This window comes from Vipera berus (assembly GCF_964194415.1).
Source record: "Vipera berus genome assembly, chromosome: 1".
Classification (NCBI taxonomy): domain Eukaryota; kingdom Metazoa; phylum Chordata; class Lepidosauria; order Squamata; family Viperidae; genus Vipera; species Vipera berus.
Window position 1 is genome coordinate 98515985 of NC_138202.1, and position 18912 is coordinate 98534896.

Below are 18912 nucleotides of genomic sequence, written 5' to 3' on the forward strand. Positions count from 1 at the left end.
TTCAGTACAAATAGCCTACTTAATTTCTACATCTTGCTCAGAATAAATGCTTATATATTAAATTACAATATACAAAGTACAAATATTTACCATAGTTTTAAAGATTAATATGTATAGTATCTTAATTTGCAAACACATCTTATAACTTGCATTTGCTCAACAGCACACTGTTATTTATTTACAATATACATATAGAGTATAATTTCTAATTAATTGTAACTGTTCATAGTTACAATGACATTCTAATCACAAGGATACCATCCTCCAACTCAAGAATTAATGTAAAATGCTAAGTGGTATGTAGTAGTACATATTTCAGTCACTGATAGCCTTTTCATCATTCATCAACAAGATATGTTTACAAATGAGAAACATGGATCTAAGGACCGTACTTTTAAGGAAAACTAAAACAGTGTTGCAGTTTTGTAACTCTCAAATATTCTCAGAATTAAAAATCCAGGAAGTAGAACACAAAGACCATTCTAGTATTTCCTCAATGGAACTGTATTAGATAAGGCCCTATTAAAATTCAGTCATTCTATTTCCACAATGGCCAATGCTATTTTTACATTACCAATTGGAACATTATTCCTTTTTCCTACAGTTGCACTGTGCAATAAGATTTCGATCCCAATTTATTTGATTTCTATAAGCCCCACCCCCATCTCCACAAGTGACTGGACAGCATACATTGTAATAATACTTTAATGGTGTTTACTACACTGGAAGGACAATTGCTTTCTGAGGACTGAATGCATCCTTCTGTATTTATATTTGTCAAGCAGTATAAACTTATCAAAATATAGTTCTTTGGCTTATTGAAATTTCCTGTTCCTTCCAGAAAATACTGTTAGCATTCTTCTGTTTCTTTTCTCATGTTCCTTACTCATCAATTAGGCCCTGTTAAGAATACAAAAATTAAAAGTTAATACCATTTTTCTATTGCATTAAATAGCATACTGGATTTATTATATTTGGTGTTAGTGTGACAAAAGTGGGGAAGCCTGAATCGGGACCAGTTCTGTCTACTTATTGTGCTGTTATGTCCATGAATACTATCAGACATGGTATATATAAATGCTCATCAAGCATTTGTGAACAGGTTGCCCATCTGTATTGCTGTACGTGTTGACTTTTCTACCCTATCAGGGATGCTGTCCAATCAGGTTTATACACAAACTTGCTAAATGAGCAATATACAAGAAGCTGCCTTTATACATTTCCTTCAAGAGTCAGCTCATAGGTTCCAACAGAAACATCTCAACTTTGTTCATACCAATTTCTCACTTTCATATTACTACATTCATTCTTGACCACATAAGAAACATTAAATAATATTTATTTTATTTTATGAAATTTGTTTGCCGCCTATCTTACCAGAGGGTGACTTTGGCCAGCTTAAAATGTCAAAATAATCCATTCGTACTATGTAAAGGAATTATAACAGGTCAGTTCAGCAAATTCCATATTGCCAGCAGTCATACAAGTTTGCTTGTAGTAATGTCCTCACTTATTGGCCATTCATTCAGTTACTATTCAGAGTGATGACAGCACTGAACAAGGAAACTTATAACCAATCCTCAAATCCCATGGTCACACGATCACAATTCAAGTGCTTGGCAACCAGCACGTATTTATGACAGTTACAGCATCCCACAGTCATACAATTGTCATCTGAGACTTTCAGACTTTCCCACAAGTAAAGTCAATGGGGAATCTGACAGGAAGTTGCAAGTCACAGTAATGTAATGTTGCACTTAATTACCCATGGTAATTCACTTAACAACCACAGCTGGAAATGAAAAAACTAGTAAGTATGGAGTGATTTTTCGCCCCTTACAACTGTTGCTTGGCGATAGAGTTACCAGTTTCAATGTGTTTTGAAAATGAGCACTAACTGTACATATTTTCAGGTGACATATATTGATTTTGTGTACTAAATAAACCTTATACCAATACCTTAAACCTCTACTTTATCATCAGCAGTTACTTTCTGTCTCAGTCCTCCTCCAGTCATTCTGATGATCTTCCAGTTCTATATCTTTGGCCCTGGAACAAAAAAAATGTCCCAATAAGAGGATTGTTCCTTTGATAACTTTTATCATTCTACACAAAGTTGATCAAGATCCTTATTTTTTCCCCAGCAATGCAATAAAATGTGTTCAAGTTTATTTACATTTCTATCATCATTTTCAACCCACACACCCATTAACTTGGCCAATTTTGAAAACACTGTCTCCAATAAGATTGAAACATGCTTTTCTTGGTGAGCATAGAAGTCACACACACACACACACACACACACACACACACACACACACAAAATGCTATCAAAAAACTAGTTTTTGAGGCATGGGATAATGTCCTCTGGAAAGATTCTTCCCTCTGATATAAGTAGTCCTCAACTTACAACTCTTTGTTTAGCAACCATTCAAAGTTACAATGGCACTGGAAAAGTTTTTTACTAGTGGTCCTCACACTTACAATTGTTGCAGCACACCCATGGTCTTGTGATCAAAATTCAGCCACTTGGCAACCAGCATCCTGGGGCCATGTGATTGCAATTTTCAACCTTCCCGGCAAGCTTCTACTGAGCAAGGTCAACAAGGGAAGCCATATTTGCTTACTGGTCACATTAAGAACACAGTGATTTGCTTAAAAACCAAGGTCGGAAAACCAGGCATGACTCACTTCACCACCACCACCACCACCCCTTGCTTATCAGTAGAAATTCTGATCCCAGCTGTGATCATAAACCAAGGACGGTCTGTATATGACAGCCCTTGTTCTCCTTGCCTTGAGAAAAGCCACTGAAACCTAGTTTTTTAGCCAGATATTGGGGTCCAGATGAGTGGAGTCTTTTAGTTGTTTAATTATTAAGTTTGGGTCACTATTTTATACATTGGAGTGTTTTAATGATGTAGGTCTTTCTTTTTTAGGATGATTGTTCACAAATTTGTTGTATGCCACCCACATTATTAGGGCTGAATGGTCTTATAAATGCAACAGATATAATAAGAAATTAGATATTAAAGGAAAAATATGGTAGTATCAGGAAACAAAGCAGGAAATATATTGTACAGCTCATGAATGAATATATCATAACATTAAAATGTACAAATGGTTTAAAATTAGGATTGACTATGGTTGTTTTATCTCAATTCAAAGGTAAAAAAATGTAAAATCCCTGCCTTCCCTTCCCTTCCCTTCCCTTCTCTTTTCCTTCCTTCCTTCCTTCCTTCCTTCCTTTGATTTCAAATCAGCATGAAAGTATCCTTAGAAGATATTCCATCAAAGCCTTTCAGTAAGGATAGCATAAAAAGGAATAACCATCTAACTTCAAACCAAAATAAAAATACATATGCAAGGGGTAACACAGCAGTTTAGTTCAGTAAGGAACATGTGCATGATGGAAAGAGAAAATCTTCTGACATCCATAAATACATACATACAGTGCATATATTCTCACCATTGATGCAAACTGCCAATTCTGACTTACATGATCAAGAGCTCAGCTTCATAGCGCATTAATCTGTTCTTTTCCAGTACTAGTTCAAACCATTCATGTAACAATTCAGATTCATCTTGTGTGCTTGAATCTGTTCAAGAAATTTGAAAAATGTCAGAATTAGTTTTTCCCCCATCCCAAAAATTGCATCAAATATAAATAAGTAGTTGGAAATGTCTTCTTCCAAAATACTCCAGTGGCATTTTCTAAGCATTTTCAAATATTACATCCAAAAGTTTGCTGAACTAGAAGCTAGAAGACATATTATAAAAAAGTTAAATTCCATTTTTGACCTCACAGGGTTGTTCCACATACAGTAGCAGCATGCAAGTGCTGTTATCCAGCATGGGAGCCAGCAGAAAACATTGCTGGCTTAACAAGGGGCTAATCTCATTTCCAGCAATGAAGCAGAATAGAGGTCTTGTCTGCACCGGAAAAGAGGGAGAATTGAAAGCTCTAGTGAAGAATGTCTTCTTTAGGACCAGTTGTGACCATGTCTCTATGGGATTGGAGAACTGACGCCAACGGAGCTGGTCTCCTCCTCCTCTCCCTTCACTTCTCCTGCCACCAATGGTAAGAAAAGCATTGATCTCTCCCAAGTATGGGAGAAACTCTTAAGAAATTAGACAAATGGCATCACTGTTCTTGTCTGCAGGTATTTCCCATTTTTTCTGCCATGTGTGACAGGAGAAACAGTTTGACAAAGACTGACCACCTAGCATACCTTGTGCTGCAAAGGCAAAAGCTGTTACTTTTGGAGTGAAACGGGGGTGGCGTGGGGGGAGGGCTGTAAGGCAGAGACAAGTTGAGGATAATATTGTATATTCATGTTCAGCAAGCATATACAGTATATAAGCCCATACTCTCACTTATTTAAAATGTTTTTTCATCAAACAGTTTCCAAGACTTTTCAAATCAGATTTTCGAGAAACTCTGAAGTGTAGCATGAAGGCAGAGGGTATTTCTACTGTTTGTTTCCAACATCTGTATTTCAAAGATTTATCTCTTTCTCTGGAACATGTTACACGTGCTTAGTTGTTCACACAACCAGACCTTGCATTGTTCTAAATTGCAATGGTTTGTCACAGGGCCCACCTCAGTCTGGGACACTTCCAATTTGAGATGTACCTTACAGCCAAAATACAACCTTGCACTGGTATACCACACTAGAAAAATATGTACTTTCAGTAGCACTCACACAAAGTAGAGATGGGAAACACAGTAAAGCGAAATAACCAGTACGGTATTTCTCTTTTGATGTCCCATTGCTAGTGGTGGAATATGAACCTGTATAGAAAAGCTTTAGGGAAACAGTGATTTCAGAATTCAGCTGATGTTCTAGCTGTACTAAAATTAAGCTCTACAGAATTAAAATCAGTGCTTAAATGTGAGGCTGCTCCAGAAGATGCTCTGAACTTGAAAAGAAAAAGAGGAAAGACTGATCACAATTAACCTTGTCTATGGCCCAGTAATAACTAATTAATGCTATTCATATGGCTAAGATTATTTGAGGTTTTTCTAATGCATACGTGGTTGTTGCTCCAGTTGTGTTCCTCTTAGACACATTTTACTCAGCGCCTTTAGAGCACTTTATTTCAGCCCCATACAGTCTTATTCAGTCCAGTAGCTAATGAGTAATTCCCTCTAACAAAAGAGCCTTTCATTTCACTCTCACACAATTATTAGAGGGGAGTTGCATTAATGTCATGGAAGACTACTGTTTGCAGGCCTGTCTCTAAATTTGGTTATTAAGAACCTTTGCAGCTCAATAATATTGCTTAACTGTGATGATTTTCTAATTACCGTAATAACACCTATTAAATCACTTGAACTCCATAAGCACAGCCCTGCCTAAATACAGCTTAATCTAATAAGACCTGGTTATTTATTAAGCAATAAAGTACTATATTTCTAAAGGCTGAATGAATGGAACTGTAAGAGCAGTAACCATACATTAAAAACATAAACATAGTTATAAGCAACTTCCCCAAATTAATAATTTTCCGAAGGTTGTTTGCCAAATCTACATGCAAGGTTGACAAATGAGAAATAATCACTCCCTTTTTAAGAACACCAGCTTCTATCGATCAATCTATAGAGAACAGAAAAAACCTACCTTAATAAAAGGAATTAAATTACTAACAACAGCGAATGGAGCAGAAGTCTTCCATCTCCCAAGTCATGCCAAGTAAATAATGGCATAACAACTTAGCAGATCTAACTAAAAGTCTGTACATTGTTGAATGCCACAAATATTCAGTTTTTAACACTTTGGGGCAGCTTCACCCCTTTGTTACATCCATATGAGAAGCCTTCTTTTGCTTTTTGTTAGAGAGAGATGCTTTTGATAAAGACTCTTGTGGGAGATTTTTTTTTAATATCAGTGTCCTCGTATCAGTATCATTTGCTATGGTCTGTTTCCTTTGTGCCCCTTTTATAAGAAACTGTTACTACCACTGAGTTAGCACAGATGGAGAAGTGAGATTCCAGATCAGAGAGAATGGAGATGATCAAGCACCCTCCCATGTGTAATTGCCAAGGTTGTGTATGAGCTGGAAAAATCAGCACTATTCCATCTCCAAAATGGTACTTGGAGCAAGCAACCAGCCTTCTTGGGGGGGGGGAAGCATAGAATGAGGCCAGCTCACAGCAAGAAATTTATGCTGAGCACAAGGCAAATCTAAAGTCTCTCACAAGACAAAATGCATGATGGTTTTTAAAAGGTACCACCTGTTGTGGGCTGAAAAATAATTTGGCATACTTTGGAGCAATTAAATAACTTTGCTCTTCCAGCTTAAAAAAAAGAGTACCATTGCTGTGCAATGAAGACCAGTATGCTATCATACATATGCTAGAAAACATATTCAGCCCTACCTATGGCATCTTCAAATTACTTATGTTTTAGATGTGCTGGTGCCCACAGTGATGTCCAAAGACACCAGGATACCTCCAGGCACTGCACCTCATTCTGCATTGTCCGCTAAGTCAGGGGTCTCCAACCTTGGCAACTTTTAAAATTGTGGACTTCAATTCCCAGAATTCCCCAGCCAGCCATTCTGGCTGGGGAATTCTGGGAGTTGAAGTCCACAAGTCTTAAAGCTTTCAAATTTGGAGATCCCTGCACTAAGCAAACAGTCTCCAGTGCCTACTCAGAGCCTCTCTTCCTCCTCACCCCCTCCTCTTCCCAGTCTTTCTATAATGCAGTGTTGGTGTCACTGAAGAGAAAAGTGTCTTCTTAGAAAGGGAGGATGTGAAAGTAACAAAAGTGAAAGAGGGAGGGAGAGAGTGACTGAATGGAAAAGAGAAGAGTTCCTCCATCTTTCTCTTATTCTTTTTGTTACACAAATATAACGTACTGTTTTTTGACTACAATAAATTGAATTGATTAATTGATCACAAGTGTAAAGTGCTAAAATTCTACCCTCTTTTAAATTTTGCCTCTTCTGGTAGAAATATGTAGTTACGTGAGATATGCTAAGATAGCCCATAAGAATACAAATTTACAGTCACTTCTGAACCAGGTAAACTGTAAATCTCCTCTATTAATCTTTAGTAACACTATTCTGAGATGAGACCAAAAAAATCCTTTTCCTTTCCAGTATCTTGTTTGTTTCAATGGGTTTAAATAATGACCTGCTTTCCTTCCTTCATTTGGTGGTGGTGGTGGGGAATACTGGGATTCACAAGTTTGCTTGTTTGTTTATTTAATAGTATTTGTGCCACCCATCTCACTTATAAGGTGACTCTGGGCAGCTTTATATTTATCGCTAAATAAACATGCTGATAATTGAGCTTGATTCTGGATGACTTCCTGGACATATCTGTGTGGATATCTGGGCAACTATATAGAAGGTAATTGCCATTTTCTTTCAGTTCCCCAGTCTAGCCTACGAGCTGGAATTTTCTTGTGGCCTCTCAAACACTAACTAAACTGCCCTCTTCTCCAGCTGTTCACTTCTATTAGGTGGTTGAACATTGTCCTGTACTTCTCAAGATTAGCCTTGCTGTCCCCAACAATCATCATATGATACCAAGGGGGAAAGTTCTCACATAATCAAAAATGCCCACTTTATCATACAATCTTTAACCAGTTCTGTTTCTGAGTCAATTTCTATCAATGCAAGATATATCCGTTTGATATGTGCTGGACCCTTGATATGATAAAGTGGGCTCAGAATATTCAAGAAGTTATCACAATGGACACTTGGGAAAAGATCTGGGTGAGGAACGCAAAATTTACGCAAGCTCAAAATTTAAGAGAGAACTTTTACAAAATGTTTTATAGGTGGCATTTAGATCCTAAAAAGCTTGCAAGTACCGTATATACTTGAGTATAAGCCGACTCGAGTATAAGCCGAGACCCCCATTTTCACCCCCCAAAACTGGAAAAAGTTCGTGACTCGAGTATAAGCCGATCCGCCGTTCTGCAAGCCTCCGCCGCCAGCAGAGGCTCGATCCGCCATTTTGCAAGCCTGAATACACAGGAATACCCTGTGTGGCCGCGGCTCTCGGGGAAGCCCTGGCTGTCCGCTTCCTTGCTCCACGCTGCCATTCGGGGCCCGCGCGTTCCCCGGGCAAATCGCGGCGCCCAGCAGGCGAGGAAACACGCCCGCTCCAGTCGCCCCCCCTTCCCTCAGGAGACGCGAAGCAAGTGACCGCCCGGAGCTTACCGAGGACTTGCGCGCGGCCGAGGCTTCGGTGCTTCCAGGATCGCGCGCACCTCTCCCAAGCCGCCGCCGTCCGGAGACCTGCCGAAGTTTGGGGAGATTTGGGGAGGTGCGCGCGCACCTCCCCAAACGTCAGCAGGTCTCCGGATCTCCGTGCCTTGCCTGCCTGCTTCTTTCCGCTGCGGAAAGAAGCAGGCAGGCAAGGCACGGAGATCCGGAGACCTGCTGATGATTGGGGAGGTTTGGGGAGGAGATCCGGAGACCTGCTGACGTTTGGGGAGGTTTGGGCACCTCCCCAAACCTCCCCAAACGTCGGCAGGTCTCCGGATCTCCGTGCCTTGCCTGCCTGCTTCTTTCCGCTGCGGAAAGAAGCAGGCAGGCAAGGCACGGAGATCCGGAGACCTGCTGATGATTGGGGAGGTTTGGGCACCTCCCCAAACCTCCCCAAACATCGGCAGGTCTCCGGATCTCCGTGCCTTGCCTGCCTGCTTCTTTTGGGGAGGTTTGGGGAGGCAGGCTGCTTCGTTCCGCTGCGGAAAGAAGCAGGCAGGCTGCTTCGTTCCGCGGCGGAAAGAAGCAGGCAGGCTGCTTCGTTCCGCGGCGGAAAGAAGCAGGCAGGCTGCTTCGTTCCGCGGCGGAAAGAAGCAGGCAGGCCTCTGTCGCCGGCGGCTGGATCCGCGCCCTGCCGCCGGCAGAGGCTTGCGGAGCGCGGATCCAGTGGGGGGGGGGGAAAGCCCTTTAGCAGGATTTGCCTGCATGCCGGCGGAGGCTGGATCCGTGCTCCACAAGCCTCTGCCGCCGGCTGGATCCACGCCCTGCCGCTGCGGAGCGCGGATCCAGCCTCCGGCGGCGGCGGAGGTCTAGGGGTAGTGGGGGGGGGGCTCGCGGACATAGATGGGCTCAAGTGGAAGCCAAGCAGCCCTCCCGAATCTGGGCTTCTGGACGGAGCAGCCGGTGGTGCGTTTCAAAAAGCCAGATAAGGCAGACAGGGAGATGAAGAGTTCAACCGAGTTTCCTCTTTTGTTCAGGCTCCCCGATCAGACAAAGAACTAGCCAGCGGCAGGTTTCTCCCCTTTTCCCTCCCATCTCTCTTCCCCCAACCCTTGGGTCCCACAGCAACTCACGAACTCCAGCCGCCCCTTCTCCTTCGAAAGGTCTAGATCCCGAGATAAGATATATACAGAAATATACATAAAGAGAGACGGACGCAGGCTGTTGGTTTCTCGCCTCATCCCACGCACGCACGAGGGGGAGAAACAACGCTCTGGGCGGCAGAGGCCTGGAGAAGGAAAAATCGGCCGCAGCCTCGGGGTAGGCTTCTCCGGGGGCGCCGCCGCGATTCTGCAGGGGCCAGGTAGGGAAAACTCGCCGGGGAAAACGGGTGCCGTTGCAGCGCCCGGCGAGTTTAAAAGCAGCGGGTGCAGATGCCTGAACAAAAGAGGAAACTCGGTTGAACTCTTCATCTCCCTGTCTGCCTTATCTGGTCTTTCAAGAGGAGGGTATTCCTTTCACTTCTTGAACTTTCCCAAAGACTTGCAAACTTTTCCAACCATTACTTCCAAGGATCTTTGATTTTTATTTTTCCCCTTGCGACCTAGAGGAAATGAAGGTGAGCTGTTGATCTAAGTTTCTCTCTTCTTCCTTTGTAATTAAACTGGAAGTTTTACGTGTGGAAGGGGTAATCTGATTTTTCCTTCTCCAGGCCTCTGCCGCCCAGAGCGTTGTTTCTCCCCCTCGTGCGTGCGTGTGTGTGTGTGTGTCAGACAGAAACGGGCGGCAGAGGCCTGGAGAAGGAAAAATCGGCCGCAGCCTCGGGGTAGGCTTCTCCGGGGGCGCCGCCGCTGCCGTTCTTTCTTTCTCGTTCGCGGGAGCGCGAGGCGGCGTGCGCATACAGAGGGAGCCGCCGAGCCTTCCCCCACCCGGAGAGAGAAGCATTTCTGTGTCGGCGCAGGCACAGATACCCCTCGCTCGCGAGCAGCCTTGCCCTAGCCCACCGGTCGCGCCCCCCCAGATGTTGCGAGCCTCGCCAGCTGCAGCGTTCCTCGGTGTGGGCGTGCCTGCGTCTTTGGGTGTGAGGCTTTCGGAGAGGCTGCCTTTGGCTCCTGGTACTTGCAGCCGGTGTAAAAGAACAAGTCTGTGAAAGCGGGTGAGAATTCATTTCTTTTAAACCGGCTGCAAGTACCAGGAGCCAAAGGCAGCCTCTCCGAAAGCCTCACACCCAAAGATGCAGGCACGCCCACACCGAGGAACGCCGCCGCTGGCGAGGCTCATAGACGCTGCCGTTCTTTCTTTCTCGTTCGCGGGAGCGCGAGGCGGCGTGCGCATACAGAGGCGTATATAGACCCAGGGAGCCGCCGAGCCTTCCCCCACCCGGAGAGAGAAGCGTTTCTGTGTTGGCGCAGGCACAGATACCCCTCGCTCGCGAGCAGCCTTGCCCTAGCCCGCCGGTCGTGCCCCCCCAGATGTTGCGCCCGGTGCGGCCGGCCCCCCCTGCACCCCCCACGCTACGCCACTGCACTACAGTCCTCGTGTTTCCCAGGGTTGCCCGTCATGCCAGACATTCCCTATAGCCCGATTCTTTAGCTCCCCACGTTCCTTCATTCGAGCGAATTTTGTCGGTGCTCCGTGGAGAAACAATATGCAAATGCTGTTTATTTAACCGCGCAAAACTTTTTTAAGACTTTTCATTTCTGTTTTATGCATGGGCTGGGTGGGTCACGAAGTTTACCTCTGGGGACAGCCCGGCCACGCCCGCGCCCATCAGCTGTTCGGCGGGCGAACACCCAATGCCGGTGGATCCCGCCCGGCTCCGGGGACAGCCCGGCCACGCCCGCACCCGTCAGCTGTTCGGCGGGCGAACACCCAATGCCGGTGGATCCCGCCCGGCTCCGGGGACAGCCCGGCCACGCCCGCACCCGTCAGCTGTTCGGCGGGCGAACACCCAATGCCGGTGGATCCTGCCCGGCTCCGGGGACAGCCCGGCCACGCCCGCGCCCGTCAGCTGTTCGGCGGGCGAACACCCAATGCCGGTGGATCCCGCCCGGCTCCGGGGACAGCCCGGCCACGCCCGCGCCCGTCAGCTGTTCGGCGGGCGAACACCCAATGCCGGTGGATCCCGCCCGGCTCCGGGGACAGCCCGGCCACGCCCGCGCCCGTCAGCTGTTCGGCGGGCGAACACCCAATGCCGGTGGATCCCGCCCAGCTCTGGGGACAGCCCGGCCACGCCCGCCGGACCCGCGGCTGCGCCAACTGCTGAGGCAGCCGTGGGGAGCCCAGCCGGTGGAACCCTCCCGGCTCCGGAGACAGCCCGGCCACGCCCGCGCCCATCAGCTGTTTGGCGGGCGAACGCTGAACGCCAGTGGAACCCGGCTCCGGAGACAGCCCGGCCACGCCCGCGCCCATCAGCTGTTCGGCGGGCGAACTCCGGACCCACGGCCCGTGCGGAGCCCAGCCCTCCCTTCTCTCAGCAGCCTGTTCCGAACGAAGGGACAGTTCTTTTTTTTGTTGACTGGAGTATAAGCCGAAGTGGAGTTTTCAGCCCAAAAAAGTGGACTGAAAAATTCGGCTTATACTCAAGTATATACGGTATGTATCCGAACTATCAACCTAAATGTTGGAGATGTGGTGGCGAAGATGCAACGTATTTCCATATCTGGTGGACCTGTAAAAAGGTTAAAGCTTTTTGGATTAAAATCTGGTGGAATATGCAGAAGATATTTAAGCAAAGGATAAAGTTTTGTCCGCAATTGTTTTTATTGGGCATAATTACGGATACTACTGTTGTGGACACTAAGTTGATGTTGAATTTAATTACGGCAGCAAGACTTTTAGTAGGTCAATATTGGAAGAAGGAGGAACTGCCGACTATAGAAAAATGGACTTTAAAAGTTTCTGACCTGGTGGAAATGGCAAAGATATCGGCTTATTTGAAAGATCATTTGCAACAACGTTATATTATGGAGTGGAAAAAGTGGATTGATTACATCTAGAACAAATATGGGACCAAAAAGTTTCATTTAGCATTTGCATAAGTTTTGATGTGATAATAGTATTGCTTGTAGTCATTTTATATGAGCTAGAGTGCGATAGACTTAATAGTTTATTGTTGTTAGCATATGGTTGTTTATGATTGCTTTTATTTTTATACCTTGTATTTAGCTCTGGGAAGTCGGGGATGGGGAGGGGGGAAGGGGAGGGGGGAGGGCTAGGAAGGGTTGGGTAGGGGGTGGGGGGGAGGGGTTGTTAAAGATAAAATGTATTGAAAAACTTTTCAATTAAAAAAAATGCCCACAAGCCTAAAAGTTTCCTGTATCCCATTCTATTCCAATCTATTTTCGGAGGATTAAAAAGTTAAATGCAACTGAATTTTCTTACAACTTCTCAAACAGCTTCAGGAGGGCTGGCATGTTCTTCAGATCTCAGATTTTCTGCCATTCTTACCTGCTTCCCCTCGTAGTTCCCTCTCCAGCTGTACGCCATACACCTCAAGAGCTCTCTGTTGCTCTTCCACTTCTTCCAATAACCGTTGGATAGCCTGGACAAATGAATAAATAAATCTAAGAAATGAAATCTTCAAAGATGCTACTTTGATATAGAGAAAGTCCTCGACTTATGACCACAACTGACCCCCCAAATTTCCGTTGCTTAGTGAGATGTTGGTTAAGTGACTTTTGCCCCATTTTACAAGCTTACTTGCTACAGTTGTTAAGTGAACCATTACAGTTGTTAAGTTAGTAAGCAAAGCTACAGTTGTTAAGTGAATCTGACTTCCCCATTGACTTTGCTTGTCAGAAGGTCACAAAAAGTGATCACATGACCCCAGACACTGCAACTGTCAGAAATATGATCTGGATTTTGATCATGTGACTGTGGGGATGCTGCAGTGGTCGTAAGTGTGAAAAACGGTCATAAGTCACCTTTTTCAGTCCTGTTGTAACTTTGAACAGTCACTAAATGAACCGTTGTAAGTTGAGGACCACCTGTATCTACTTCATGGCTCTCTATTCAATTAGACAGTGACTCATTATAATGATACTGCTATTTTCCTAACTGTTACATGGAGATACTGGGAACTAAATGTAGGTCTTTCAGCATACTGTACGTAACATATCCCTTTGGGTGTTTTTCTATGTCCCTATCCCAAAAAATATATTTAAACACAGACAAGTACAGATATATATTTCTGGTGTCAAGTATTGTCAGGAACCACAATAGTACCAACAAAACTGCCTAATTGTGCTTTAGCAGTCATGCAACTGTGATAATTGCTAAAACCTATTCCATCCGAAAAAACACTAAGATTACCCACAATAATAGCACACGCTTATAAAAAAAGAGTCTGGTTGCAGAGTTTCAGAGGTCCACAAAATTTGTCAGTAAAATGAATTGATGGACATAAAGCCATCAGTCCAAGAAAAAAAAATAACATAGGTAAAATTGAAAACATATAAAACTAACAAGAAAGGAAATTAATATGAAATTTTGAGACCCATGGAAAGGTGGATAGTGCATCGAGTTAGAGAACTGGGAAACCTGGAATGCCAGTTTGATTTAGTGGTTAAGGTGCTAGCCTAGGAACAAAGAGACTGTGAGTTCTAATCCTCGGGCATGAAAAACTGGGTGACTTTGGGCCAGCCATTCTCTCTTAGCCCAACTCACCTCATACGATTGTTGTGAGGAAAAGAGGAGGAGGAAGGAATATTAGGTATCTTTTCCACCTTGAGGTATTTATAAGCAATAATAAAGGTGGGATAAAAATCAAATAAATCTAAACATGGAACAGTCAGAAGAAATGACAAAGAGAGGTCATGTTCCCAACCAGGAAATGTCTTCAGGATAGGATAAATAAAAATCAAATCGGATAGCTTGTAAAGAGAACAGTGAAGGAACATATGGCTCCACTGAGCCATCTCCATAAGGATGTAAGCACTAATGAAAAGGAATATTTTTGCACTTTCCCAATAATATGGCAGAAGACAATGGCATCCAAACTGGCCACATTTTTACTGTTGAACACATTACATGTAGAGTAAGAAATTAATTACCTGTGCTTTGTGAAGTCTTTTTAGTTCCTCTTGTTTAACCAGTTGCTTTGTTTCTTTTGCCAACTTTTTATTTCTTCTAAGAGTACTTTTAACCTGCAAAAATAAACAATAACACATACCAAAGGAAATCAATACGTTGCACTTAGCCACAGATTTTCATAGACTTTCCTTTTAATGTGAATGTTAAGTAGCCTTTGACTCTGTTTGCTGGGCACAATCTGAGCCATTTTTTCTGATCAATAAGGGCCTTACCACAGTCTTTAGTTGGGTATTAACATTTTCTGTCGATAATGGAAATGGTAATCTTCTGTCAGTTAAGATAAAACAGCACATCTATAAAACCAAGCTAATAATCCTGGTGGTTCTAAAGTAAACATTAGGGAATCTGGCATTACATTCAAATCTTCCTTAACTTACTACTGTTGCAAAATATTAAATCATATACTCTACCATGAAAAGAAAAAATAGAGTGCCTTCATACAAAATGCAGGCAGATTTAATATTAAAAATTTCAATGTAGATGTGTTGTTTATTACTTATCCTGTTCTGATTACACACTAGAAGAATAAAAATACAATAAAATGCTAGCTACTCGCTCAGATCCGGACCGGCTTGGACTCTGACTGGGCAGAGTCTGATGTGGAGGAATCAGGCGGTCTTGAGCACGTTATCTGGACTGAGTTCGACCCTGTTTCCCCTGATGATGTGGACAGGATCATGGGGAGACTGAGCTCCACCACCTGTTTGTTGGATCCGTGCCCCTCCTGGCTAGCTTATGCGGCTCGGGAGGGAACACGAGGCTGGTTCCATGCAGTGATAACTGCTTCTTTGAAGGAGGGTGTCTTCCCTGCCGCCTTGAAGGAGGCGGTGGTGAGACCCCTCCTCAAGAAGCCTGCTTTGGACCCGGCTGTTTTAAACAACTATCGTCCAGTCTCCAACCTTCGCTTCCTGGCGAAGGTTGTTGAGAGTGTGGTGGCGCATCAGCTCCCTCTGTTCCTGGAGGAAACTGATTATCTGGACCCGTACCAATCGGGCTTCAGGCCCGGACACAGCACGGAGACGGCATTGGTCGCGCTGGTGAATGATCTCTGGAGGGCTAGGGACAGGGGTTGCTCCTCTGTCCTGGTCCTATTAGATCTCTCAGCGGCTTTCGATACCATCGACCATGGTATCCTGCTGCGGCGTCTCAGGGGGTTGGGAGTGGGAGGCACCGTCTTACGGTGGTTCTCCTCCTACCTCCAGGGCCGCTCGCAGTCGGTGTTGACAGGAGGGCAGAGATCCGCCCCGAGGTCTCTCATTTGTGGAGTCCCTCAGGGGTCGGTTCTCTCGCCCCTCCTGTTCAACATCTACATGAAGCCGCTGGGCGAGATCATTCGTGGTTTTGGGGTGGGGTATCACCAGTATGCTGATGATACCCAACTTTTTCTTTCCACCCCGAACCAACCCAGTGATGCCCTCTCCGTGATGTCCCGGTGCCTGGAGGCGGTCCAGGTCTGGATGGGGAGAAACAGGCTTCGTCTCAATCCCGCCAAGACTGAGTGGCTGTGCATATCGGCGTCTCGGGTTAACCAAGTTATTCCACCTCTAATGATGGGGGGTGAGGTGTTACCCCCCGTTGATAGGGCTCGCAACTTGGGCGTCCTCCTGGATTCACGGCTCAATTTTGAAGATCACATAGGAGCCGTGACCAGGGGGGCTTTTGCACAGGTTCGCCTGGTGCGCCAGTTGCGTCCCTATCTGGACCGAGACGCCCTACGCACAGTCACTCATGCGCTTGTGACCTCCCGTTTGGACTACTGTAACGCTCTCTACATGGGGCTGCCCTTGAAGACCACTCGGAGGCTTCAACTGGTGCAGAATGCGGCCGCGCGAGTTGTAATGGGGGTTTCCCGATACTCCCATGTAACACCTCTACTCCGCGAGCTGCATTGGCTTCCGGTTGCCCTCCGGGTGAAATTCAAGGTGCTGGTTATCACCTATAAAGCCCTATATGGCCTGGGTCCGGGTTATTTGAGGGAACACCTGCTGCCGGCATCAAACGCCCTTCGCCCAGTGCGCTCCCACAGGGAGGGTCTGCTCAGGGTTCCGCCGGTGAGAGATTGCCGGCGGGTGACACCCAGGGATAGGGCCTTCTCAGTGGGAGCGCCTGCCCTCTGGAACCAGCTGCCAGTAGAGCTGAGGACTGCTCCCGACCTCCGATCATTCCGCCGGGGCCTGAAGACCTGGCTCTTTGAGCTCTCGGGCCCAGGCTGAGGGGAAAATTTTAACTGGGGTTTTAATGTACAGGGTGAATTTAATGCTTTTTAAATTGGTTTTAACTTTTGTATGTTTTGATTTTAATTCCCTGTAAACCGCCCTGAGTCCTCAGGGAAAGGGCGGTATACAAATGCAAATATTAAATTACTTACAAGAAAAACATAAAACTTATCCTGTTCTAATAGTTGGTCTATAGCAGGGGTGTGAAACTTTCAACATCACGTGATGTGTTGTGACGTATTGTGACTTTTTTCCATTGCCGGCAGTGGGGTGGGCGCAGTTTTGCCATGAGGCATCCAGCCCGTGGGCCAGCAGTTTGACATCCCTGGTCTATAGAGATCATTCTGTAAGGGGCTTTGTTCAAAGTGTCTCTCCTCATCTGCTCCTTGATACTGTAAAAGATCTGCAACCACTAAAAGGGTGTTGGTACAGTTGCTCTGAGATTTTGCATGGTCACCCAAGCATCCATTTGACCAGGATAAGATGATGATGATGATGATGATGATGATGATGATGTTCTTCTTCTTCTTCTTCTTCTTCTTCTTCTTCTTCTTCTTCTTCTTCTTCTTCTTCTTCTTCTTCTTCTTCTTCTTCTTCTCCTCCTTCTCCTTCTCCTCCTTCTCCTTCTCCTTCTCCTTCTCCTTCTCCTTCTCCTTCCAATATGCCTGTTCTGATTCCTTCTTCCTTTCTTTTTCTTTCTTCTTCCTCTTCCATGTCTGACTATCCTCAGCAGCTTCATAAATACTACTGGAGGCAAAGTAATGTCTTCTAGCAACCACAGAAGAAATATGGTCACCCAACACTATTCTGGTACTGTTCGTACACATAGGAGTCAATCTACTGTGTTCTCATCATTCAATACATGACATAGTATATGGGGATATCAAAGGGCATCAATGAAGCATACTTTCAGGGCTCAGCCAAACACCTCAATTTCCTCAGAAAAGGAGCAGGCCAAATAGCATCTTTGAATTTTGATGATAGCAAGCCCCACACACAGTGCTTGATTCCGATGCTGAGGATTTAAACCTGGAATTAAAAGCAAACCCACCCAGTCTTTGAGTACCTAGAAGACCACAGCTAGAAAGCTAGATCTGGCCTTGTGAAAGAACTGTGTTGTGGGTTCAGTTTGGGAACAATGTCAGATTCAGGTAGCATTTGAGAATTCCTGGAACCAAGTCTTTTTATTACACAAATATTTACCAAATAATGCTTTTAAATTCAAATCAGGTTCCAGCCTCATTTGTTTTTACACAATCTTCTACCCTTTTAATTTATCTTCTATAATTCTATTTTCTACGTCAACACTGTTTTATCCTGCAGGTTATGTCATGCAGTGTAATCCATTTTCCTTTTCCTTTATTGTTTTATTGGGTGTCTTATTTCTTATTTTAAATCTTTCTCCCAGCTATTTGTGTATAGCCTGGCACTGGGACCTCTCATTGGCACTGAGAGTATGGTATTTCACAGGCTCTTGTCTAGTGTTGTCACTCTAGGTCAGGGGTCTTCAAACTTGGCCCTTTTATGACTTGTGGACTTCAACTCCCAGAATTCCTCAGCCAGACATGCTGGCTGAGGAATTTTGGGAGCTGAAGTCCACAAGTCATAAAAGGGCCAAGTTTGAAGATCCCTGCTCTAGGTCTTCTTGGAATAGCTGTCACACTGTTTCACCTTTTGCAGTGCAGCTAGTGCTCAAGGGTTTGTTATAATCTTTGTCAGCTGGCATGCCAGTGCTCTGGGCCTGTCCTTGCCACTATGAAATTTAGTGCCTGTGCTCTAAGTTGCTTGGAGTAATTGCTGACGCTGAGGGCTTGGTTTCCTGCTGGTGTTTACATCTACAGCATGGGTGTCAAACTCACCACGTCATGTAATGTGTTGCGATGTATCACAACTCTTTTTGCATTGCCGGCAATGGGGTGGCCGTGGCTTCGGTATTATGAAGCCGGCAGTTTGACACCCCTGATCTACAGTGTAATTGCCAGGATACTGGGCTTAATTTCCAGCCAGCACTCTGGGGTTCTTATTCTGCTACCACTAACAATCTCCTGTTCACCTCTCTCCACAGCTGCTTTCCCTATCACCACCATTTTCCTGCTCTGCCTATCATCTTTAAGGCTTCAGCTTTCAGTTTCTTCCATCTTCTTTCCAACTTTTCTGTTTCCTTGTTCTTCTTCCTCAATGTTCCCATAACCAAGTCCCTCTCTAAAAGATTGGCTCATCCAATCTAAAATGGCGGTCAAAGTAGGTCATGGGGGGGTAGGAGAGGGGATGATATTTGGCCACGATGCTTCCATCATCTTTCCTTCTACTTGGTGCCTCTCAAGGAAACCCACACAAGAGAAGAGAAGGCAGAGCTGGGTGGAGAGGGCGGAGTTAAATGAGTCCTTAGAGCAGAGGTCTTCAAACTCGGCCCTTTTATGACTCGTGGACTTCAACT

General features: G+C 45.0%; 1 protein-coding gene across 1 annotated transcript in view; it reads right to left on the reverse strand.

Annotated features, from left to right (window-relative positions):
- Window positions 1-18912, reverse strand: part of LOC308669090 (F-actin-monooxygenase MICAL2-like) — a gene marked incomplete at its 5' end in the record, with an annotated part of 54193 nt that continues 35281 nt past the window's right edge. Inside the window, 5 exons of the mRNA XM_081329580.1 lie at window positions 1-900; window positions 1960-2049; window positions 3500-3599; window positions 12616-12709; window positions 14220-14312. Of these exons, the coding sequence (XP_081185706.1) occupies window positions 1980-2049; window positions 3500-3599; window positions 12616-12709; window positions 14220-14312 (357 nt within the window). The 3' untranslated portion in view covers window positions 1-900; window positions 1960-1979. The remainder of the gene's footprint in view (window positions 901-1959; window positions 2050-3499; window positions 3600-12615; window positions 12710-14219; window positions 14313-18912) is intronic.